General features: G+C 41.8%; 1 protein-coding gene across 4 annotated transcripts in view; it reads right to left on the bottom strand.

Annotated features, from left to right (window-relative positions):
* The window catches only part of GREB1 (growth regulating estrogen receptor binding 1), a 97941-nt gene that overhangs the window by 59512 nt on the left and 12837 nt on the right, over nt 1–25592 (bottom strand). For 2 of the 4 annotated variants that reach the window (XM_054021969.1, XM_054021971.1), the window contains exons 2-6: nt 22865–23021; nt 15221–15343; nt 14205–14381; nt 1313–1495; nt 860–1003 (exon numbers count right to left, since the gene is read on the bottom strand). In XM_054021969.1, coding sequence (XP_053877944.1) covers nt 860–1003; nt 1313–1495; nt 14205–14381; nt 15221–15343; nt 22865–23021 — 784 coding nt within the window. Of the gene's footprint in view, nt 1–859; nt 1004–1312; nt 1496–14204; nt 14382–15220; nt 15344–22864; nt 23025–25592 lie in introns of all 4 variants that reach the window. The other 2 variants (XM_054021970.1, XM_054021972.1) reach the window with 2 other exon arrangements.

The following is a 25592-nucleotide window of genomic DNA, read 5'->3' as shown; positions in this document are numbered from 1 at the left end:
TTTGTTCTCAATAGACACCAGGTTTCCAAATCTTAACTGTTTAATATATTTGGAGTTCAGGCTCCTCTCTGATAGAGAGAATAAAAACGTCAATGGAGTTACTGCAGTTCTTAAAATACAAATGCCCATCACACTCACAAGACACTGGACAGCTGATTTCATTAGGAGGAAATCCAGAGAGATCATTTCACCTTTCATCAGTAAACACCTACCAATTCACCCCAGGACATGGAAAAGCAAACCTTCAGAAAGTAAATATTTTTAACCATAGAAGATATAGTTATTTTTTTTTAAATATGAAAAACTTGACCTTAATATGTCTGAAATATAAAAAATAAACCAATGCCTTTGCTAGCAAAAGAAAAAAACAGAAGCTTTTAACCGAACTTCCATGTAACCTCTGAAATAAAGAGGATTCCCACTCATATCATAAAATAGATCAGAGGAACAAACTGAAATAAACAAACTGATTTCCAAAGCATTTGTGGCTAGATAAGCAACAGCTGCAAAATGGTAAAGTCCACTTTCACCACCTTACAACAGATGGATCTCAAAGATTTGGCTTGTCTTAGCTATGAAGAAGCTCACTGACTCCAGAAGAGAAACATTTTCTGACCATTAAGCTATTTGTCAACTCTTCATCAATAACTTTGAAAAACCACTTGTAATGAAAAAGCTGTCAAAGAACCATTAACTTTCTTTTTTCAGAGCTATGACATTATTTTACCAGTTACTTGATTTAGTTAACCCAGACATTCACATTTTGTGCTATGTGTTTCCATTTATATACACACACACACACACACACACACACAAAATAATATTTAGTAACCCAAAGGGTTTCTCTTCTCCAAGTTACCTGTTTGTTGAGTCCCAGCCGGAGCATTTGGGTTTGGTGCTGGAACAAGCTCACTTGCGGTGGTTAGCGGGGGACCAGAACTCTCTGGAGGTTGGAACAAAGTGCTTGAACAAGGACCAGATGAAGCCTGTCGGCCTCTGAACTCTAAGAAAACAAGACCCTTCCACTGAGAAGCAATACAAAAGCTTTATCTTTGCAAATTTAAATTGTGAATTTAGAACATGAACTAATTTGATTCAGTTGCTATGATATTTGGAAAGTGGGCACTAACGGATTGTCAAACATGCCATCTTTTTATTAGACAATTGCTTTCTACAGCTGCTCTTTAGTAAAGCTTTAAAGACTCCTTCTTTTATCTGTCTATCTCAGGCTTTTCTCAGAGGCCAATCTCTGTGCTATCTAAGCTCTGCAGACGAGAACCAGAGCTCCAACAAGACAGCTTCATTATCTCACCTGCCCCTTTCCAGCAGATTACAGATCCTTTGGTAAGAGCTCCTTGTGCATTCCTGACCAGATAATACTTTAAGTGTTTCTGTTTCTTGGGCTGAGTGGTCAGTTTAAGATTGATGTGATTTGAAAATTCAGTAAAGTAGCAGAAGCCCTTCTTGCCACAGCCAACACAATTGCCAGAGAAACCTGATAAAATAAACAATACAAAAGATCTGGTAAGACAGGTGACAGTAATATGTAGACACATCACTTCCCTTGGGATGGTGAGCATTTGTTGTAAATAATTCATCTGATACAAACATTTTCTTACTAAAAAAATTATGTCAAACCCACCAAATTGCACTTGGCCATCAGGTTTCCTAAATTAAGCTTCACAGTTAGTAAATACATACCTTGTTTTCATTGTCTATGGTTATATTTTTCATTTCAGACCACTTTCAAAAAATTCCAGATACCTTCATACCCAGGTCATAGAAATGGAAACAGGCTTTTTAGGCTTGGTCTACACTACACAGCTTTTAGCGACACGGCTGTGTCACTAAAAGTCAGGCAGTGTGAAATGCTGTTTGTCACCACTTTTGCGGACAAAATACTTCCATCCCCCTAAGAGCGGGGTTTGTGTTGTCAACAGGAGAGCACTCCCACCGACAACGAGCCTTTACACTGCCACTTCCCATGGCAAAACTTTTGTCTTTCACAGGGGCTTTTTTAAGCACCTGTGATGACAAAAGTTTTGTCATTCAATTGACAGTGTAGACAAAGCCTTAGACTATTAAGGCCCTGACTAGAAAATACTTAAGCATGTGTTTAAATCTATCCATATGCAAGACAGCACTAAGCAAGTGCTTAACTTTAAGCGTGTACTTAAGCACGTTTTTAAAGTGCTTTCCTTATTAGGGTTGCTCTCCTGAGTTGGGGCCTTCAGAAAGAAGTATAGCAAATCCCTCGTGGGTTGCTGACTTAAGACAGCCTTCCCAAATTCAGGGGCTAGTCTGCATGAGCAATCTGCAATATCACAGGATTTGTTTTAAAAACTATTATTTATCTGTATGATACCAAGGGCTAAATGGAGCATGAAGGAGACATGCTCCCTGCTTGCGCCAAAGAGTTCACGGCCTGCTGGGATAGCTGCTCCACACATGGAACTCCCAGGGACTTTGTGCCATTCACTTAAATGGGAATTCCTCACACTGAGAGACTGTAGGATTGAGCCCCAAGGAGCAGGTGTTGTGCTCTATTTGTTATTTAAATATATAACAGCACTCCTGTGGGGGCAGATTGACACTGATAGGTTAATTTGTACTGTGGTCTGGGATAGCCTTCTTTTTCTTGCTATTTTGTAATGTATTTACATAGGAATTGTCATAATGGATCAGACCAGCACTCCACATAGGCTAGTACCCTGTGCAAGAAATGGGCGGTTATGGAATAACCGGTTCCTATGGCCATTTCTTTCTACTCCCTCATCAGTTAATATATGGCTTAAGCCCTGAAGAATCAAAGTTTTCCTTTCCTCTCCTTTAATCCTGTCTAATGCACATGTGGATGTGTCATCATCCGCATAAAGATCTAATCCATTTTTGAATCCTAGGACCTTTGCCAGGAAAATCATGGGAAAACTCTCATATGAAGATTGAGAAGAAACTCTCATATGAAGACTGAAAAGATTGAGATTGGCCATTTATCACATCCTTTCCTGTTGGTCTCCTTTCTAAAGTAAACAAAGAATAAGGAATGGTCTAGAGAAGGTAGATCATGAGCTTCTGTTTCCTGTCTAATATTACAAGGAAAAGGGGACATTCAGTGAAATTGAAAGATGGCAAATTAAAAAAAGTACAAGGAAATTTTTTTTCATTAAATGGGTGATTAAACTGTGGACCTCATTAATACAGGTTGCCACTGAGGCTAAGAATTTAGCAAGATTCAAAAAAGTGACTGGACATTTATATAGATGATAAGAATATTCAGAATGGTCATAGTTAATGCTAACACATTTTGGAAAGGATATTAAACCTCATACTTCAAGGCTTAAGCCCAAACCTAACTATCAGGGTTAGGAAGACACCAAATGTAGGGAGCAGCTTATGCCACATCTTTCTAATATGAGGTTGAGTGCATCTTCCTCTCAAACATCTGGTACTGGCCACTGTTGGAGACAGGATATTGAACTACATGGAGCCCAGGTCTGATTCAATATTGAAATTTTCATGGTCCAGTATATTGCTGCAATGAGTTCCACAGATTAATTACGCATATGTTAAAACTATTTTCTTTTATCAGTTTTAAATTAGTTACTCTTCAATTTCACTGAATGTCCTTGTTTTCTGGGTTATAAGAGAGTAAATAAGAATGGTTTTTCTTTCCACCATTTATTATTTTGAATCCTTCTATCATTTCCATCTTATTCACCACTCCTCTAAATAGAAGAGTCACAATCTTGCTAAATTCTCTCTATACTAAAGTTTTTTGATGCCTATAATCATTTTCTTAGCCCACTTCTGAACTCCTTCGGTTTCTGATTTATTTATGTTGAGGTAGGTGCCCATATCTGAACCCATTATTCCAGATGAGGATGTACCATCAATTTATATAGCAGCATTATAATATTTTCAGTATTATTTTCTATCCCAGTCTTTATACATCTCCACATTTTTTATTTTATTTTATTTTATTTTTGCTTTTTGGCCACTGCTGCCCACTGAGCAGGGGCCTTCAGAGCTATCCACAAGTCAGCCCATATCTTTCTTATTCACCCATCCTGTCTGTTAAGAGGTTCAGGGAGGAGTTTAAGACACAATCCCTCCCCCAGCCCCCTGTGGAGTGGCACGGCACTGCACCAACTCTACTTAACAAGGCTACAATTTTGCCTGATCCTGAACCCACTGGAGTCAATAGCAAAACTCTCCTTGGCTTCAGTGGATGCAAGACGAGGCTTCCTATTCAATAGGTGATAATAGGGAAGCTTATGTTAATATTTTAAGTCACATCTTTCACACAAATTAAGTTTTCAAATTAACTGACAATATTTTTGTTTTATTGAGATAAGGTAAACTAAAAGCACAGCCACTGAAATATAATGCTCTATAAACACTTGTTCAGGAGAATACCAGGAGAAGTATTGTTCGCTCTGCTTACAAATCTGATTACTCTCATTAGCCTCGTAACAGCTCAGCAGAATGTATTAAAGGCCAAAATTCATCCTCTGCTGGTCTGGTATCTAAGAGTACTAGATCTTTTTGCTGGGTATATGTTGGAGCTAAAGTGTATTGAAATATGACTGTTACATCTCAGGTTCTGGTATATAGGTTAGTAAAGGTCACTATGACTTATAACACTAGGACAAACTAGCACTCTGCATAAGCCTCCACATTAAACCAGGTATCACAAAACCATCTGTCTAACATCACACAAACATCAACAGTAACAGGAGAAAACCTTCAGTTACTTCAGTAATTAAAGGCAACAGTAAAAGGAACCAAAAATAAAACCAGCCTGATTACAGCTGTACAGTGTTATGTGTGTTCTAACCAGATTCAGAGTTCACAAAAACTGGAGAATGAAATCCCCTGTTCATCCACAGAACCCGTGGCCAGCAGCAATGAACTTTTCCCTACACTGATACCTACCCAGATTTTTTTTAAGCCTGACCATAGAAGGGACCATTTCCTATTGCAAGACAGTGTTGTCTGTGCCTGTTCTAGCCTTTATCTATTTGCTGAGACCGACTGCCAGGCTGCCAAAACTGGTGACAGAAACAGCTGTCCAGTAAGAAGCAGGTCATGGAGCACAAAATCTTTTCATGTGCACCACAGAGCAGTCACTTGGATCAGTTACCATGATACAGTGCCTGCTCTGTGGTAAACTTGAAAAGAGTTCATGCTCCATGACCAACTTCCTATTAAGCTTCCTAAATCACTCACTTAGATCAGTGATCACAACCTGATCACAGACCCAAACTAGCAGAGACTGCACTGAAAGGTTCCATAGCCCCTTACGGGCCCCCTGAGCAATCTCATTTAGCCATGTGAGATCAATTAGGAAACCTAATCTTCACTTAGGGCTCGTCTACACATAAAATGCTACAGCAGCACTGCTGTAGTGCTTCAGTGTAGAGACTACCTATGCCTGCAGGAGCGATTCTCCCATCAGCATAAGTAACTCACCTTCTCAAGAGGCAGTAGCTAGGTCAATGGAAGAATTCCTTTGTCAGCCTAGCGCTGTCTACACCACAGGCTAGGTTGGTATAACTAGGTTGGTATAACTAGGTCTCTCAGGAGTGTGGATTTCTCACAGGGATTTATTGGAACACTGCAAGTACCAACTCCAGCCACAAGCAGGCAGGACTGAACTTCCTGCTAACCCATAGGTCAGATCAACAACATAACAATGTACAACACAACACCTTAACACTATAATAAAGATATAGCCCCATATACTGGATGAGTTGCTGTCTACAATAACCATTACAACTTCCCCCCCCCCTAGTTAAATAAGAGTTTAAAAACAGTAACTCCTAGGAACCCAGGTAGTCTGCCATCCATGCAGGTTTCTGTGTTGGTCTGCCCACTAGAGGCCTATATTCAGTCACAGACATCTCATTCATAGTTGGATGTAGATTACCAGTAACTGCAGGGTTCATGTCCTCTATCTGTTGTACACAGACTGTCTGCTGAAGACAGCATGTGCTGAGGTCCCAAGAACATCACAGCAATTCCTCCTCACAATTGGCCTCCCATTATGAGCCACAGGAACCTGCTAGGGGTACCTCCAAATCCTGTTCTGCATCCTTCTGGGATAATTGTTGGGTATCCTCAGTATTTGCCTTCCCCTTTCTTTCAATGAATGTGTGCACCAGTTTTTGATGTACTACAGAATGGCAAGGTCTTACTTTCTGTATTAGTAAGGATAAGCTGTTTAGTTTCTTAATCACTGTGTAACATCCCCTCCAAAAAGGAGTACTTTGGGGATTTTTTCCAGACTGTTTTTTCCAGCTGCATAGCTACATCTTTTCTCCTTCCTGGATGGGCACAATTTTCTTTTTTTCTGGCATCTTGTATCTGACATGCTCGCTTCCAACTTATCTGTTCCTCCATCTTCTGGAATGCTGTCCTCAGGTCACTGATATACAGCTCCGCCACATCACCCACCTGAGTAAGAGCAGGGGGTCTTGCCAGTTCCTGAAGCCTGAACATCAAGTCACAGAGAAGCATGAGTGTGCAGAGTCCAAAAATAACCTCGTAGGAGAGTAATGGATAGGCAAGTGCACGCTTGTGTTCTATGCAAAGATGACAAAAGGTGACTTAGTATCCCAGTCTCGTTGGTCTTCGCTGACAAACTGCCAGTGGTGCACTCTCTTCACACTCCCATTACTTGCAGGGTAGGCAACTCCAGTCCTCACCTTGGTCATCTGGAGTTGTCAGAAAACCTCCTGTAACAACCATGATTCAAATTCCTTCTCCTGATCACTGCAGCTGCAGTTTGGTGGGCCAAACTGCAACACTACATGTTTCATCAATTCATCTGTAACTGTCTCAGTCCTTTTATCCTTCAGTGGTCATGCTACAGCATACTTTGAGAAGGTGTCAGACACTATCAGCAAATATAGATTTCCAGCTGGTGTTTCTGACAGAGAGCCTTTCCAAATCAGTCTGTATGAACACCTAGAACTTGCTGGGTTGGCGTGCTCCTAATTCTGTCTCTTCTTGCCAGCGCTTTCCTTTCCTGACAGGTAAGACGGGAAAGTACCCAGTCCTTAACATCTGCAGCCATGCCCAGCCAAAATATCTGTCAGATAAACAGCTGTGTCTTTTCATACCCCAGATGATCTAGTATCGTTCTCTGTAAGCTTGCTAGCAAAACAATCCTGTTACCATGAAACATTAACAAGTTGGTAGCTGGATCCCCGGATTCCTGAACTGTGTAGATTTCCCCAGTCTCCTTCAGTAGATAAAATGGTTACTTACTTACAGTAACTTTTATTCTTTGAGATGCATTGTGCACATATACATTCAACTGCATATACATTCCACTGCAGGCGTAACGTGCGCCCAATACACTTGAGTCAGAGACTTTTGCTAGTGGTACCATAGGCAGCACATGCGCCCCAGCTCTCCTGGTGTGCTGAGCCAGGACCATAAAAGGGCGTGTCTGCCACCTCCCTCTCCATTCCTTCATGCTACTTGTGAAATTATCGTCCGGAGTAGCAGAGAAGATGGAGCAGTCATTGAATATATATGTGCACAACAGATCTCAAAAAACAAAAGTTACTCTAGGTAAGTAGACCATTTTTCTTCTTGAAGTGATTGTGAACATATATATTCCATTGCAGGTGACTCCGTAGCTGCTCACTTACCGATGGAGGGACTTTGGATTATCTGAATAGAGACTGCAATTCCTACTTGCCCAATCTGCCATTGTCCCAAGAGTTCTGAGTGATGGCATAAATGTCTGCAAAAGATATGTACAGACATAAATGTCTCTTAGGCCCAATGACTCACACAGGGCTCCAGCACATTTATGTGCAGAGACACCTCCTAGGGTGACTACAGATCTTGCACACAACGTCAACCAAGGTGGACCCCCCAGTCTTTGGTAGACACATCTGTAACCAGAGTCAAAGCTGGCTCAGGAGATAGAAAAGGCAGCTCTTTCCACACATTGTGAGGGTCCAGCCACCAGTCCAGGGTTTCAAGCACTCATGCAGCTACATAAACAAGCATGTCCAGAGGATGCTTACTCAGAAGATCAACCAAATGAAGCAAGGCCCATAGACAATGAAGGTCAAGTCTGGCATGCAGAGTTAAAATATGCGTACAAGGCCATGTGGCCCAGTGGTTGTAGACAGGAATGCACTGCTGTAATGGTATTGGATTTTAGGCCTTCAGAGAAAGTGGACTGAAACCTGACCACCAGAAGACAGGCCATCACAGTTATGGCACTGAGGTCTGCTCCTATGAATGTTATACACTCTATCAACTGCAACTTTGATTTGTCTAAATTCAGCTTCAGGCTCAGATGAGAGAACAGCTGTCTGATAATGAGAATGCTGCTGTTGACTTGGATGCTTGAGCTCCACCTAATAGCCAAATGTGTAGGTAAGGGAAAATTTGGACACCTACGTGGCACAGGTGGGCCACTACTACCAGCCTGCATTTTGTGAATATCTTTGAGGCCAATGACAGACCAAAAGGGGTGCACCATGTACTGGTAGTGGATGTCTCTTGCTATAAAGCAAAGGTACTTTCTGCAGCTAGGATATATTGCCATGTGGAAGTATCCGTCCTACAAATCGGGGGCAGTATACCAATATCCTGTTGTCTGCAGTGGCTGATGATTAATGGTCATCAGTTTAACTCCTGCAGTACAAAATCTTTTTCCCTTTCAGGGCTGGGTGTTCACCACAGATCAGACTTATTTCAGCTCCTAGTCCATAGCCACAGCATTGTGGTTTTCCAGCTGCTGCTATTAGTTGTGATACTCACTTATAGAATCACAGGAATTTATTGGAATGTTACAAGTAACAACTCCTGCACACAGGCAGGGCAAGGCTTCCTTCTAAACCCCTCAGATCACAAACCACCAGATAGTAACATACAAGACAACAACTTAAAGCTAAGGTAAGGCTATAACACCACCTAATGTTGTTGACACTAATCATTTCAGTATGCGTGAGAGAGCTGATAAGTGTCTCAGATGCATCTAATATTGACCACTCGCTTTGAAAAGGACTCAGAGACTGCACATTTTACAACTTCTTTTATTTGAAAAGCCTTCTAAAAATCAAAACGGTCTCCTTTCTCTACCACCCACCAGCTTCTCAGCACTCTCCTGAGATCCCCCTGCTGCAAGTTCTCTCCAACACAGCTATCCATATCATGTCCCCCTATTGTTACTCTACTTTCATTGACAGTCAGCTTTGTCCACTTATTTTTTCTTAGCATATTTCAACTACTATATCTTGAGAACTACAACACAGCATGGACTTTATGTCAACTATTAAGAGCACCTAAGAAATCCTTTATCAGTCAAATATGGATTAGAAGAGGGTCCTAGTGGAGATGAGAACATTCGACTAACTGGGAGCCCTTATCTGACTGAGAAGAGATCCTAAGAGGATCTCATTTTGTTTTCAAGTGTTGATATTGTGCTCAGATCATGGTGAAATAAAGATGCCACACAGCACTTATATTATCAGCATTTGGCTAACTCAAGGGTTTAAAAAGCATCATTCTGACCTTATTCATAACCCAATATATGGCAGGATGAGAACTCAAAATTTCACTACTCCCTTCCTCTTCACATGCCTCATTTACATGCCAATGTCTGGAAGCAGCAATTGATAGGAAAGACAGGTAGTTTCATAAATAAACTAAATCAAATAGGCTTCCATACATTATAGAAAGGGCAAAGGTCAGGGGATTCAGGGCAGCTGTCCTAATTTATCTATGTCATAAGGCTGATTTCACAAGAGAACAAGAGATCAATTCATAGAATATAGGGGATAAAAGCCTTTCACCTCCAGGTCACCAGTTCAAATCCACCTACATCAATAGTACTGAAGGTTGTTACCATCTGAAAAGTCTTCAGCATCTATATGAAATGGGTTTGGATGAATCTGTCCACAACCTAGCAGACAAGTATACCCAGTTGTCAGTTAGTTAAAGTAGAGAGGCAGAGGACTGACATAGCATGAAGACTGACCTGTCATCTTACTGTACAATTACTGACTCTCTGGGTCAGGATTGAGGCTCATTAGTAGGACAGTTTGGAAAAGTTTGTTTGCACTGACCCTGGATATGCTGCCCCTGGTTAAATAGAGCAGTGGTTCCCAAACCTTTTAATAAGGTGACCCACCAACTGCATTTTGTCTTTTTTTCTACAACCCACCATTACATGTATGCACACTCTACCCCAGCACTGTGAACCTAATCCCGGCCCAGTGTGGAGGGGCTTTCAGTTCAATTTCATCTGAAGTCTGAAGCCATGTCTGTTTTTATAAGACCAGGCAAGAGTGCTCAGTCCTGCTTGTTATTATAATGAGCTTGGGATACACCCTGTGCATTTCATCCAACAATAGTAGTAACAATACAGTACTTCACAATGGAACCCTTCATCTACAACCAGGTTTACAAACAATATGCAAATTAATCTTTTTTGCTATATTATTCTGTCCCCAGCCAGTGACTAAAATAAATGCACTTCTTACTCCTAGCAATGGAAGTGGGGATGATCTGTGCAGCTGTTTTCTGTCTCTGGGAGGAAGATGGTAGGAGACACTAGCGGCATTGTTTGTCCTCACAGTCCCACTTCAAAGCACGAAAAGTGGGGGAAATAAACAGATAAACCTTTGGGGGGGGGGATGTATTAGCTGCATCTGTTGGGGAAACAATGACCCCAGTCACAATACTGCCTTTTCCATCTGTTTCTAGCAGATCTCCAGGCACGAGGAAAAGGCTTCTTAATGGCAAAATACTGAGTTCCTTGCAGGGTTGTGAGGCAAGAAATCTAATTCTGATTAATAAAGATAAGCTGTTGCAATGGAGCTTCTCAGGGTACGAATTAAGGCTCCTGTGTTATTACACACAAATGGTTGTGCTTGAAGCAGACACCCACACGTTTCCAAGAAGGGGGCCTTTCCAGTGGAATATTATGTGTAATATGAATGGCACATGAATCACAGGAACAGCTATCTAGGAGAGTAATACAACCTTTTACCATAATCAATAAACCAACCCTATACATGCCCCAGAGGCATGTCAACAGCCTGTCATGGAGACAAGACTAGGAGTCAAAAGATAACGTCAGGAAACTATGAGACGCTCCTCAGGTGTATTTTCCTTCTGAGCCTACAAATGCCCCACAGGCATATCCACAAACTGATATGGAGCCTGCTCAAGAATAGCCTGGAAACCACGAAGACATTTCTTGGGTGTGTTTTCCTTCTGAATAAATTACTTTTGGATAACCTACAAAGGTGAACAATACCCTCCCCCTTTACATAAACACCACTGACCCAGGAAAGAAAATGAGGTGTCTCATGGGTTACAAACATTGCACTTCATCCTGTAAGGTGCTCAGCACCTCCTGGAAAGCGCCAGATGCCTTCAGCTCCAATAGACTCTCAGTAAGTACTCAGCATTTTGGAAAATGGAGCCTGTTACCTCTACAGTCACTAAATATTTTGGGGCACCATTTTCATTTTTGTTTACAAATACACATACCCACAGCTTTGCAAAGGAAAATGGTCTCAAACCCAGACTTTCAGGAATAATTAATCTGTTCCCTTCTTTCAGAGCCATCAAATAAAAAGAGGGGGTTGATCACGTGATGATTACCTGTTCTGTTCATTCCCTCTGAAGCACCTGGCTTTGCCCACTGTCAGAAGACAGGATACTGGACTAGACGGACCATTGGTCTGACCCAGTATGGCTGTTCTTATGTTCCTATGTTCTTATGTTCCTTTCTATAAAGTCCTTTGCAGTTATCAGCTTGAATTTAGTGCAAGACAAAGTGGTTACCATGTTAGTCCAGCAAACAATAAATTGAAGACAAACTCAGTTGTCACAAACAATACCTTTTATTTGTAAATAAAACTGTTTGGCTTGTAAGACTGTGTGCCTGATTCTAATTTCACTTACCCTGGTATAATTCCATTGACTGCAACAGAGTTAATCCTGGTTTACACCAACATACATGGGTATGTTTACACAGCAGCTGCAAGCAAGCCTAGATATACTCTTGCTAGCAGAACCCGAGCTAGCATGCTAAAAATAGCAGTGTGGACATTGCAGTTTGGGCTGGAGCGTGGGCTCTCAAGTCCACCTGATCCCCTACTCTTGAGAGCCCAAACTGCAGCCCAAGACAAGCTCGAGTCCTGATAGACAGGCTGTCTACCCAGACTGGGAGGCTTGCTCCCAGCTGCAATGAAGACATAGCTAGTGAGAACAGAACCAATCAATCTTTATTTACCTAAACATGGTTAGTGTACTGTTGTACCACCACCATGCTACCTTGATGACAATAAACTGCACCCTATTCTTTATCAGATTATAGGACTCAGGAGTGTTCCTTTGTTTGCAATTTCTGTGGCCTGAATCAGGATGTTAAATATGTAGCTTTTTTTTGGTAGAAGTTTATTCCAGACTTTCCGGGGTAATTCTACAGCTTTGCTAAAATGTTTCACAAAAGCAAAGTGTTTGCTTCATTGGTTTTCATGTGTGATAAAATTATCAAAAATTTTAAGCATATAAATAGCTTACAGGCAACTAATATAGCATCGAATGAGCAAACTGAGGACACAAGTAGCACAAAAAATAGTGAGTTATTATCAAATGCTCCTTATTGTCCTTTTCTGTTCTTGTTTAGCATGCAATTAACAAATATACTACTTCCTCTGTGCTTACAGCCTAGGGAATTTAAGTTGTTAATAGTGCTAGCAGTGAATGAATTAAGTGGTACAACATTCCTGTCTGTATCTTTAAAATGACAACACTTGGCTGATTTACAACCCCCTTAATTCCTTTACAATCACTGGTCAATTTTATTGTGGCCAATCCAAGTCAGGAAGATCCCATGCCGAAAGACATTACTGTACATGGAGTTACATTATGCACCTTCACACTATGCTGTTATCCCAAATGCCTTTCAATCTTATTCAAATTGAGATAGCAACTGTGTTCACATCAGAACCTTTGGCGTCGGTAAAAGTGAAATTGCGAGGATCAATTCTTGATCAACAAAAAGGTTAACAAACCCAGTGATAACTTTCTTTCTTTTGTTCTTTTAATAATTAAAGCTCAGTGTTGGACAGAAGAGGCACAACAATTTTTGATAAAATGCTACATGTCAAACTTGAAAAGCGTGACCAAAAAAACCCATAATTTTCTTGTAGATTTAAATATCACTGCACCTAATTGCACAAACTACTTCAGTTTTTATCGTGTTCATAATTAGCTCATTCATCCATATGATTTCAGATGTTAGAGGCTTTTCAATACTACTCTCAACAGTAATACTGGGCCTGAGCCAAAAGAAAGACTCTCATTGACTTAAATGGCTTTGAATCAGGCCCATAACTTATCAGAAGGGCTGTGACCACTACCAACCAGATACCAGAACCTAATTACAGTTCAGGGGCCAAACACCTAAATTGATTAATATCAAAATTCCTGTGTTTTCCCCACTATCCTTGTCATTAAATATTTTCTATTTTAAGACCAAAGACAGACACACAATATTGTCTACATATGTGTCGAATCAAAACTTTGACTGGTAACTCTTATTTTTATGTATACATACATACTTCAGTAGCATCCAAAGTCCCCAGCTGGGAGCAGCAGAGCCCTGTTGTGCTAGGGACCGTCCAAATACATTGGAAGACTTGATTCCTGCCCAAAAGGGATCACAATCTAAAAAGGGTTATGAATTTCTGTGGCCCAAACGACCAACAGCAACTGCACTGCAGAATCTTACGATTCATTCCAGGTATCTGCCACAATGGTTCACTAAGAGTAACTGCATCGGAGAAGGGGAGTGGTACATATCGGTGTTTAGAAAGGTAACAGACAGACAGCAGTGCAGAAATAGCTCAGTTACTGAAGGTGTAGTTCAGGCAACCGTAATTCAAACTGACCTGACAATGACTTTAACCTTCAGCTGGAGGCATAGCATTCTCTCAGGATAAAAGGAGATGCAGCATTTGTATTGGAGTGGCTCACACTGTACTCTTTCCAGTGCAAACACAGCCAGCCCTAAAAGGTTATCTTGCTGTGAGCAATCAGGGAGGACTATTGTCTACAAGTGATGGAAATAAGATCTACCGTATTCACTTTGCAACAAGAGTAGATATGACTGTAGTCCAAAACAGCATCCACTTAGTGTGAGCAAGGGCACTTACCTAACAGGGCATTACGCCCATTGTCATCTGGCAAGAATCTTTTATCTACGGCACAAACTAAAAGATGATCAGGCAGATTTGGCGATTTAGCACCAACAAGTAAAAAACCCGAAGGCACCTCAATTTGATCATTGGAAATGGATACCAGCCTCAAGTCTTTACCAGCCTGGCAGAAACCTAGAAAAAACAAATGCAACACGTTTCTGAGTCAAAGGTCATTTTGCTTAATTCTTCACAATTTCCTTATTGAACAAACTCCAACTTTTCTTTTTATTTAAAAAAAGTGTTAACCTAATGTCAAGTTTAACTTCAGTGTCAATATTTTTCCGGCTACTTGGCGAGCTGTAAACGAAGGCTAGAAATACAATTAATAAATAAAAATTTGGAAATGTAAAAATAAAGTTTTCTGCAGCAACAGAAACACATCTATGTTGCACAACATATACATTTTATGGAACTGTATATATTTAACAATATAAACAAGATTATATTAAGCTGTATGTTTAACAAGAGACAATAGCACTTGGTGTTTGGGCAGTTTTACAGTTTTGATACAGTCTTTTCCCTCTTCTTTGTGTGGGTCTTTCTCCCAGACACAGGAGAGGGCAGAAAATTTTTGTTTTAAATAGGAAAATATGGTGATAAAACCACAAAAGTTGGCAGAGCACTCAGCAGCAGGTGTAATATCTGAAACTACTTTAAACTGGATAGATTTCAAGTTGCTGGCTAGTCCCCTCCTTCATCCTGACATAGAAGTGCTCCTTTGAACGATTCAACAAAGACACACGTATGATCAACCAAGTTCCTAGTTTTGTCTAAGAGGTAACAAATTGTGATAGCCCCACAATTTCTATATACCTAATTTTGATGAGCCACTTGGAAGGTGCTTGTTATGATGTTTGGACTCAATCCTGCACTCTTTACTGGGACCCCAGTTCCCACTGATAACAATGGGAGCTTTGCCTGAATAGACCGTTGGATCAGTTGCCAAACTTTGAGTCTTGTGAATTTCTTACCATCAGTAGTGCAGCAGCCTTCAGGAGGAGGCTTCATCTGATAAGAGAGAGGAGGGCTACTTGATTCTGAACTTTCTTCTTCCTCCTCCTCCTCTTCTTCCTCATTATCCACTCTGCTGCCTGCTACAAAAGTACCACAGGAAAAAATTACAGTTAGACAATAGATAGCTGTGGCGATAGCTGATCCTGGGAATGAGCAGTGTCCCAGTTACAGCAAGCGCTATAGAAAAGTAAGATTCCCTTGTCTTTGCAACTGCGGTGTTGCCAAGTCTCACAATGTTTGGTGTTTTTCTTAAAGCTCCAGGTCCTGGAACCCTGTGATTATGTGAGAATTTCAACTTTCATTTAAAAGGAAAAAAAGGTTCGGCGATTGTGATTGTGGAGAAAAGCTTTGAAATGTGACCTGAGTGCACTTAAATCTCAGAAAACGGAAGGCAAATAAAAACAAACCCCCAAATTTTTATTTTTAAAATCTTATGATTTTGAAGTCAGACTCATGATTTTGGGGGGGCTGACTCATGACATTTGAACCCAGGGAGTTGCCAATAATAGAACTCTGTCCTCATAAAAGCCCCCTTGACCTTTGTTTTCAATATTTACTATGTCTAATCACTTTGAGATGCTCTCACAAAGCAAAAGATCAAATGCAGATTATCAATAATTAAGTGCTGACTATATACTTGATGCTGTACCCGAAACAGAACAAAAACTAGTCCCCTGCCCCAAATATCTTAAATTGATGGACAATACAAAACCCACTGGGATGGGGAAGGTGTGTCTGTTCCAAAGCTCAAAGTCAATGGGAGTCATTCCACTGGTTTCAGTGGACTTTTGGATGAGGCCCTGGAAATCCCATGGGCGGGGTCAGCCACAGAGGGGTTTTCTCTGTGACCCTCCTCCCCCACTTTGTCCCCTCCTTAATTGAGGGTTCCAGGGTTAGCATTTGTGAGTTTTGCAGAATAAGTGAGTTTTAATGAGGGATCTGAAAGAAGAGAGGTTGGGTGTTGGAAGCTTGACCCTGAAAGGTGCCAAGCACTCTGGCCTCAAGACAGCAAAGTATTTAAGTATATGCTTACCTTTACTCACATGAGTAGCAAGATTGAGCCCCTGGTGAACAGGGATAAAGGCAGAGTGGTACGCACAGGGAATAACATGGGAGAAGGCACAAAGACAAGAGGTAAAGAGGGGACAAAGGGAGAAGTGAAGCAGCCTTTGTCACTGGAATGCAGAGACGGGAGTAACAAAACGCGGGAGCAGAGATTTAGGCAGGGGAGAGCTGTGCAGGCTTTCAGATTAAGAATGAAAGGAATCTAAAAGCAAACGTGCAGCTATACGACATGAGTGACAGCTCCATTTTGCACTAACAGGCTTAGTTCAGGGGTTTGGTCTTTATTTTCAAGCATATTGCAAATCATTGTTATGAGTCAAAATCGGATTTTAAATCTGAGTGTAAAAAAACTGCTTCCCACGTTAAGCCCCATGTTTATGTGGATGAGCTCTTAGGGTATGTCTACACTACAAAGAAAAACCCACAGCAATGTATCTCAGAGCCCAGCTCAATTGACTTGGGCTTCTGGGGCTTGGGCTGCAGGGCCAAAAAGAGCAGTGTAAGCATTTGGGCTCAGGCTGAAGCCCTGGCTCTGAGACCCGTCCCATGTGCCAGGTCTCAGAGCCAGGACTCCAACCTGAGCCCAAATGTCTACACTGCTATGTTTAGCCCCGCAGCCCAAACCCCAGAAGCCAGAGTCAGTTCATCTGAGACTAGGAGCCGTGGATCTTTTGTTGCAGTGTAGACATCCCCCGCACAGAGCACAGGAGACTTTAACGGTCTACCCTCACACACAGCTGTCAGAATTATAAAAAACTGTACATTTTGAGTATCTGCAGTCTATACAATATAATTCCATTTTTAAAAAAAAATAGTCTACAGAAGGTGAAAGTTGCACAATGAAGCACTTGTAAGTTAGGAAACAACAATGTTACAAATGGACTCAATGTTAGCTCTACCCCTTGTGTGTTACTGGGCCAGATCTTTGGCTGATATAAATTAGCATAGCTCCATTAAGTCAACAGAGCTATACTGATTGACACCAGCTGAATTACATGATCAGATAATATTTCACAGCTAGTGCAATGTATCAGGCCGTTATTGCTACCACCTTTATAGAATTATTTCTACAGCGTCATTGCATTTTTCAGTCTTTTCTGCTTACATTATTTTCAGTCGTGATCCAGTGCATCTTTATTGATTGAAATTTTACATGATAGGTTCTCCTCTTGCTAAGTATTCTTTTAAACACTAATTTAAGCCCCAATCCTGCAAACACTTAAACATGTGTGTAATTTTACTCAATGGGACTATACTCACATGAGTAATGTAATGTATGTGTGCAAGTCATTGGGATCAAGGCCTAAATCAATAGCCATAACACTTATTTTCAGCCAGCAACAAAGACTTCCTTAAGTGCAAATCAGGGGATGAGACAGTTAACTGCAAAGATAATTTAGCAGCAAACCTAGATCTAGACTGTGATACCCTTATTAATGTTGAATAGCACCTTACTCCACAAACAGTCCCACTGAAGTTGAGTGGGGTACTAGTCAATGTGAGCAAGGGCATCATACTCCTGACCCCTCTTGGATGGTCTGTATATGCCAATTAATTTTATTATTACTATGTTACTGCACTTAAGTCCCAGTCCTACTCCCATTGAAATCAACTGCCACTGATGTCGATGTGCAGGATTCAGAAGCTAACCTGTCATATGATCAGTGGTGCAAGTGGAATCAATTTTTTACTGGTTCGCAACCCTCCCCCCCCCACGGGGAGGGGCACATGACCTCCTCACATGACTCCTCCCAGCCCAGGGCTCCCACACTCTCCCTATCTCCTCCCCATGATCCACCCTCCTTACCTGAGGAGACAGCCCATAGTTCTTTATGGAGTTTTAGTTGTTTTTAAAGAAGAAATTATTAAAAATACATTTTGTAATGTGGGACCACTTGACTAGACACTGCTGAAAAGCCTTAACCCACCCACCTTACAGGGGTTGTCTGCTGGGGCCCTTCTCCTGCACACCTTAAGTAAGCTGCAGGCACAAGACCTTCTCCTGTGCACCTTAGGAACTATGTGGATTTTGCCTTATGAGACACACAGTGCCCTAGACATCTCCAATAAGAGGCAGCAAAAGCTCTCATGCCAGTTGAGCCACCTCAAGGTGAGGCCACATGTCCCCACGTCCATAGACAGAAGGCATTAATGAGAAAGGAAGAGTTCACATTATAAGATCGTCCCCATCAATCTCAAAATGGAAAAAAAAATACAGGGCTAGATCATCTGCTGGTGGAAAATGGTACAACTCCACTGCCTTCAGGGCCCACACAGATTTACACCTGCAGAGAATCTGGCCCCCAATCTTTTAAGATGCAACAGAGAAGCATGTCCATACTGTAACAGACACAGACTAGCTACAGCTCAAAAATGCCCCCAATAGTCAGGGCAGAGACTACAAGAAATCTAAACTAGCACCAGCCAAACACCCTCCACATCTACTACAGCCATCAAACCATCCTAGGAAGTGCCTATATGCCACTCTACTAAACATCTGGAGGAGGGTGCTCCAAACTCCAAAACCCATGAAAAGAAGAAGACTTTAAAAGCTAGTCATTAGAAAGGCAAGATTAAAGGTGAGAGGTCACATCAGACTCTCTAGGCTTTTAGTTAATCCAGCAAGCTGGAAGCAGGATCATTTAAAGAGAATCAGTATTTAAAGAATATTTTCAGGCAGTTTCAAAAGCTGAATGAGCCAATACAGGAGAAGAGAGAGAATGCATCACTACATGGGCAAAGATAAAAAAGAGTAACAAACAGCGTTGATGGTCGCATGGAGCTTTTAGTTTATTTAATATGTAGTCCTCAAAATGATTATGGATATGATGATTAATGGACGCAAACAGATCTATATAAAACAGTAACCGCAGCAAACAAGACAATAGTTGTCTAGAGATGTCTAAACAAAGTTTTAGGATACAGAAAAAAATGTTTTAAAAGCAATTGTTTTGCTGAATAGTATAGTATTATAATAGTAACAAGGGGTTATCCCTTGCTCTATCTTGTGTTATCAAAATAATATGCAAAAACTGGAGTTAAAAATGTTGTAATTTAGACATAGTGACATTTGAAAAAATAGCTTAAAAATCTACAGGCTGAAAAGAGACCTTAATTTCAGCTGGTTTACTTTGTGCATATTTGGCATAGACTTTTAAGTTCAGAAGGGACCATTATGATCATTCAGTTTGATTTCCCACATAACACAGGCTATCATCTGTTTCACATTTATAGGATTTAAATTGTAATATATAATCATAAATTGTAATAACACTAGTTTAGTTTTACTGTGTAGACATTTTGCTCTATTATTTGTGAAGGTCTTTCGCACAGCAACAGGGGAGAGAAAAACATTTATTTTAAATAGGAAAATGATTATATGAACCACAAAAATCGGTAGGTGGGAATTAGGGGTAGGGGTAGAACCTGAAACTACTTTCAACTCATTTATTTTTAAATTAACAATATTTCAAGTTCACAGTGTCCCTTTCAAATTAACAATTTTAAAATTAGAACAACAACAGCAGGAACAAAAAACCTGACTGATGTCATAGTGGTTGGTTTTGCTGCCAAGTGGTATGGTGAACAGGGCAAACTAACACCAAAAAAATGCAGTGTGAGCTGCAAGATCACTTCAGAAAAGCACTCTCTTCAAATATGGCAAGAAGCTATCGCAACTTGTGATGCCATTAGTGCCTCACAGGATACCAGAGTCATTCTGCTTAGAGACAATTCTGCATCTGTATTTTTGTCATTTTGTGCCTATACGACTTAGCTGGTAGTGCAGAGAATGTTAAATCAGAACTCCTGGGCTCTATTCCTTGCTCTGCCACTCACTGTATTACCTTGGGTGAATCACTTAATCCATGGTTCCCTCCATGCTTGTATAATGCCGACAGATCCCGGTCGTCAGCAGGCAGGATCGAACCTCGGACCTCTGAAGCTTAGTGTATGAGCCTCTATTGCAGTGGTCCCCAAACTTTTCTTTCACGCCCCCCCCCCATTACCATGAATAGAATGTGTCTGTGCTCCCCTCCACAGGCCGGGAGCAGAGCCACAGCTGGGGCCAGGAGTCGAGCCGTGGCTGGGAGTGGGTCCCGGGGACCAAGACCGGGGGCCGATGGCTGGAAGCAGGGACACGGCTGGGCCAGGGGGCCGAGCTGGGGCCACAGCTGCAGCCAGGGGCTGGGGCCAGGCTGGAACGGAGCTGGGGGCAGAGTGAGGCTGGGTGGTGCTCCCTCCCCACCCCTGAGTGGGGACTGGCCCAGACCCCGCCATGTCCCCCCCGGACATTCCTCCATGCCCCCCTGCGGGGGTGTGCCCCATAGTTTGGGAGCCACTGCTCTACTGCATGAGCTAAAAGTCACATGGCACTTAACCAAGTGACTCATCAATCTCTAGATGGTCTAGGTGCCACAAGAGGGGGACAGAGCCCCACACCAAGTAGGCATGGGTTACACTTTGAAAACACTGGCTTGAGGCGGGAAATGCTAGGACCACAAATAAAATGCACTACAACAGACCCACTGTGTCAAGGAGTCAGGGAATAGGGAGGATACAGATAGTTGGGGGGCCAAGAGCTGGTGTCGTGGCACAGTGCCTCCACAAGGATGGCCCATAGCTTCAAGGTTATTGCCCTCCACCCCTCAGATCTTAGCGCTTCATGGTTCCTAGAGGAGGAAACTCCTGTTTGTTCGGGGGGGGGGAGGGCTGGAGTTGGATGTAAGATGTGAGATTGCAACCTCAACCATCTTATGCAACAACCCAGGAAAAGCTCTATTAGGCAACCCATAAAGAGTTTCCACCCTCTGATAGTTGCATGAAAGGGAATGCTTTAGGCAAAGATTTGTGAGGTTTAATTAATTGAGGCCTGATTCTCTTCACATTGACTGCAAAAAAAACCCCAAAACGGATCAGGCTAGGAAGGTCTGTAAAGCCCTTTGAGACCCTTAAATGAAAGGAGCTACAGAAGTGTGAAAACTGCACCTTTGTCCCTGAACTATGCATCTGCTCTTGCAGCATCTTTCCCAGCTGATGTCATAATCCACTTTGTGACATCAGAGTTAGTTGCCATGGAAACATTTATGAAATTCCCAAGAGAGGATAAGCACTTCATGTGGGGAATAAGCAGCAGGAGCAGATGGACACTCAGAGATTATGTTTTCATGCAAATGTCCTTAGCTAGCAGTAAAGAATGGAGGGAGAAAATTAAACGTGTATGAGATATAAGCAGATCTGTTTCTAAATAGAATGTTTTTTCAATATTTTCAGTGAGATATTGGCAAGTGTTTAATCTTTTCAAAATGATTTCATTTGTTTTCAGTGGCTGGATTGATTTTGTTTAGAATGCTTATTTTATTACAGACTATATTATACCTTACACATTTTGCATTCCATATGTGCCTACATCATCTTCTGCAGGCTACAAAAGAACACACACACACACACACACAGAGGAAACAAATGCAACATTACTCCAGTAGTTAGTTGAAAGAGAGAGGAAATATGTGCACCAGCAGGATAATGTTGCCGGCACATTGTCAGACCCACTGAGAACAACACAATTTAGCACCTAAGTAGACTTGATGTTATGTATTAGCACTGGTTTTTCTAATTAATTTGGTTGTCAGATCTACACATTTCATCTAAACTATTCCACCTCCAGACAGAAAAATGAATGAGTAAAAGAAACAGACAAGGTAGGTGAAGTAATATTTTTTATTGGACCACAGACCTCTGTGTAGCTTGAAAGCTTCTCTCTTTCCCCATGAGAACTAGATCCAATAAAGGATATTAACTTACCCCCTTTGTTTCTCTAATATCCTGGGACCATCACAGGGACAACAACATTGCAAACAGAAGTAGAAGAGACACCAACAAAACAGCTCAGCAAATATATAAATAAATCAGAGAAATCCAAGACACTAAACATCAGTCCAGAGGCCATGAGCAGGATTTACCAGAGAACACTAGATAACAGCTTAAGCCAATACCTTGAAAAATGGAGATCAAGTTAAAAACACTGTCACGCCAAAATTAATCATAAAATCTTCCTAGCGTACTTAATAGGAAGGCTGCAAATATTTTTGCTTCTTTCATTCATAATCAAAATTATTTTTAGCATCTCTCATTTGTAAATCTGTTGTATTTTTGCAACTGTCTAACGGTTGAATTTTCTATTCTATAAAGCAAACTACCAGATAAAGCTCTGCTCCTCCAAAGATTTCTGCTGTGTTTAGTGGGTGAACTCACAGTGCTTCCAGTTATGTATATCCATAAGTGTTTGCAAATTAGAGCCATACTTTGTAAAAACAAAGAGCATTCCATAATTATTCTCTTCAAATAGTTTTTTTTTCAAATTTGCATTAGATTTGGGGGGAGGAGGAGGTTGCACAGAACATAAAGCACCCAAACAACTTCAAATACTTCTGCATCTCTCTATATTTAATTTGAAACTTTCATGCTGATCACAGGATGAACAAGGAATGGATTCATAGTTCTATTTGAACAGAAATATAAATGCCAAGATTTCCTACCTTCTAGTGATGAAAGTTGCTGCTCGGCTTCCAAATATAACTGAGAAAAGATTGGTCTGGGGACTAAGTTGTTTGAGCGGAGAGAGGCCTCAATAGAATTATGCAATACTTCTTCGAATCTGGTTGTCTTGAGCTGCCCGGCGTAAGAATTTCCCATCTTCTTATTCAAAAAAAGAAGAAATAAACCACGTTTCAATTTTAGTTCACAGAGCTAGGAGATCACATTGTGTGGAAGCCAAACCACAACATTTCTAATGAAAGAGGAGCACTGCATTGTCTACACTGAAAGGCGGAAAAAAAAGAAAACTGACAGCAGCAGCCACTAAACAGACCCTGCTGGTAAATTACAGGAAGTTATCTAAGTAACAGCATTCTGTAATTCAACAGAAAGGCAGCAAGGTCTGACACCTTTTTGAAGATGTTGCTAGAAATCTGATTCTAGTAATTCCCTAATTTAACAAACTACGGCAATTCAGGAGATGCATTTGCAATAGTCAGTAATCTTATCTGTCAAACAATCTTTGTGTTTTCCATATCTTAAACAGAATATACTTTAAAGGGTCTTGTGGATAACAGTTATGTATATGTGTATTGACAAATCAATGGCCCATCATAACACATGCCTAAAATTCATGGTTAGAGCAGTTTAACTATTCTTTTAGAAGTGTTCTCTCCAAGCAAAATAGTGTTGCCTATAACTAAAATCCATTTTAAACGGATGGCTGAAAGTATCGCTGGCATCTTTCCCCCACTAATTGGAGATTTATGAATACATTGAGACAATATATTTCCTTCTAAATAAGCACAAGTGTTTTTAGAACAAGAGTCAGATAAATTATCAATTTGATTCAGTATTTCATTGCATTTATTATTAGTAAAACCACATGATTTGTTCATTTTGGAGTTTACTGAACCATAATAGTCTAATCCAGTAGAATATTCTAGTAGTTTACTTTCCACATACTCACTTACTGCCTGCTTTCCACTGTGAACACAATGAATTGGTCTAACGCAAAGCCATGTCAGCTTTTTGTTTTTTTCTACTACAAAGTAGCTCTTGCCCTGGGCCCCACGAACTTTCCCTCCTCAAGTAACTGTGAACTGAAAGCATGAAATGCTTCCTGTTTGTGACAGTAATTCCTAACCACTGAACAGCCCTGTCCCCACACTGGATACTGCTTGGGAAATAAGCCTGTGGGGAAGTAGCCTCAAGGAATCACTCAATCAAGAGAAAAATTACTTTGAACAAGCTAAGCCACCTACCACGCTCTACACAAAAATGTGTCTTTAGTGAGCTGCTGTCTGTGTGTGACAGTACACGGCACAGTCTGATATTATATACTTTATTGCATATTTATATTGCCCACCCCAGTAAAACTATATACAACAATTAGGCAAGCACAAAGAACCAATAAGGAAAGTGTGCAACACGTAACATAAGCATGTGGTACACAAAAAACAAACAGTGCCGACATCTCTCTCACACACACATCCCTTAAGTACACTCACTGACATTATCAGATGAAAACAGAACTAAAGAGAGGAGACTGCAATTTGTTGTGAGGCTTCACAAAGACACAACGGTATCAAGTAAGCTGCAGAGCTTCCTGACTATGTTCAGGACTTAAATAAGGGTCGGGCACATCCCCCTTCCTCTGCTAAAAGCAGAAGGCCAACTCCCAGCTTGAGTAAGCAGTGCTCTCCCCAGGCCAACCCCCCTCCCCCACATCCCCAGACCTCCCTTTCCTTCTGGACTGGTGCAATGAGAGTACTCTCGCCTGTTGCAGGCTACTTTAACCTCGGGCTACACCAAACACAACTGCAGACAATGAGGAAACACTGCCATTGCCAATGTTGTCCTGATGTTATCTCAAACCACAGGGATACAAAAGGAAACCAAGGTGGATTCATAAAATGAATTACATTAAACATTTTCTACTTAAAGGTATAAGACAGCTGCCATTAATGAAGCTACCAAAAGATTAATGCTAATTCCAGTCCATCCCCCAAGCCTCATAGTTGTAGGTATAGTTACCAGGGCCGGCTCCAGGCACCAGCCCACCAAGCTTGTGCTTGGGGCGGCACCTGGAGGGGGGCGGCGCAGTGCTCCGGCCCCCCGGGAGAGCGGGGCCACGGCCGGGCTCACTGCCCTTCCCCCGGCGCTCTGGCCACCCTCCCCCCGGCCGTCGGGGGGAGAGCGGCGAGCCCTGGCTGGGGCTCTCCCCCCGGCTGGGGCTCACCGCCCTCTCGCCACCCTGCCACCTGCGCTCTGGCCGCCGGGGGGAGAGCGGAGCCCAGGCCGGGGCTCGCCGCCCTCCTCCCAGGGCTCCGGCCGCCCTCCCCCCCCGGCGCTCTCCCCCCGGCCGCCAGGGGGAGAGCGGAGCCCCCGCCGGGACTCGCTGCCCTCCCCCCCCCTCCCGCGGGGGAGGGGGGAGGGCGGCCGGCGGCTTTTTTGCCTGGGGTGGCAAAAAAGCCAGAGCCGGCCCTGATAGTTACATACATCTACATAACACATTTTAAAAAAATAACATGGAAATAATGAAACACCTGCTAACAACAATGTTATCACTTTGTTCACATGCTGAACCCCCCTCCCACATCCAGAACCAAGATATTCTCTGACTAAATTATAAACATTTCTGGGTAAGGCCTCTTTTCACGGTGAAAGGGCAGGCACCATTTGAGTTCTATATGACTGGTTGTAGCAAACTCTCAAGCCTGCATAACA

Source organism: Malaclemys terrapin, chromosome 3, assembly GCF_027887155.1.
Source record: "Malaclemys terrapin pileata isolate rMalTer1 chromosome 3, rMalTer1.hap1, whole genome shotgun sequence".
In the NCBI taxonomy this organism is placed as follows: domain Eukaryota; kingdom Metazoa; phylum Chordata; order Testudines; family Emydidae; genus Malaclemys; species Malaclemys terrapin.
Note: the sequence above shows the minus strand (reverse complement) of the source record. Positions and strands in the feature narration are given on the sequence as shown.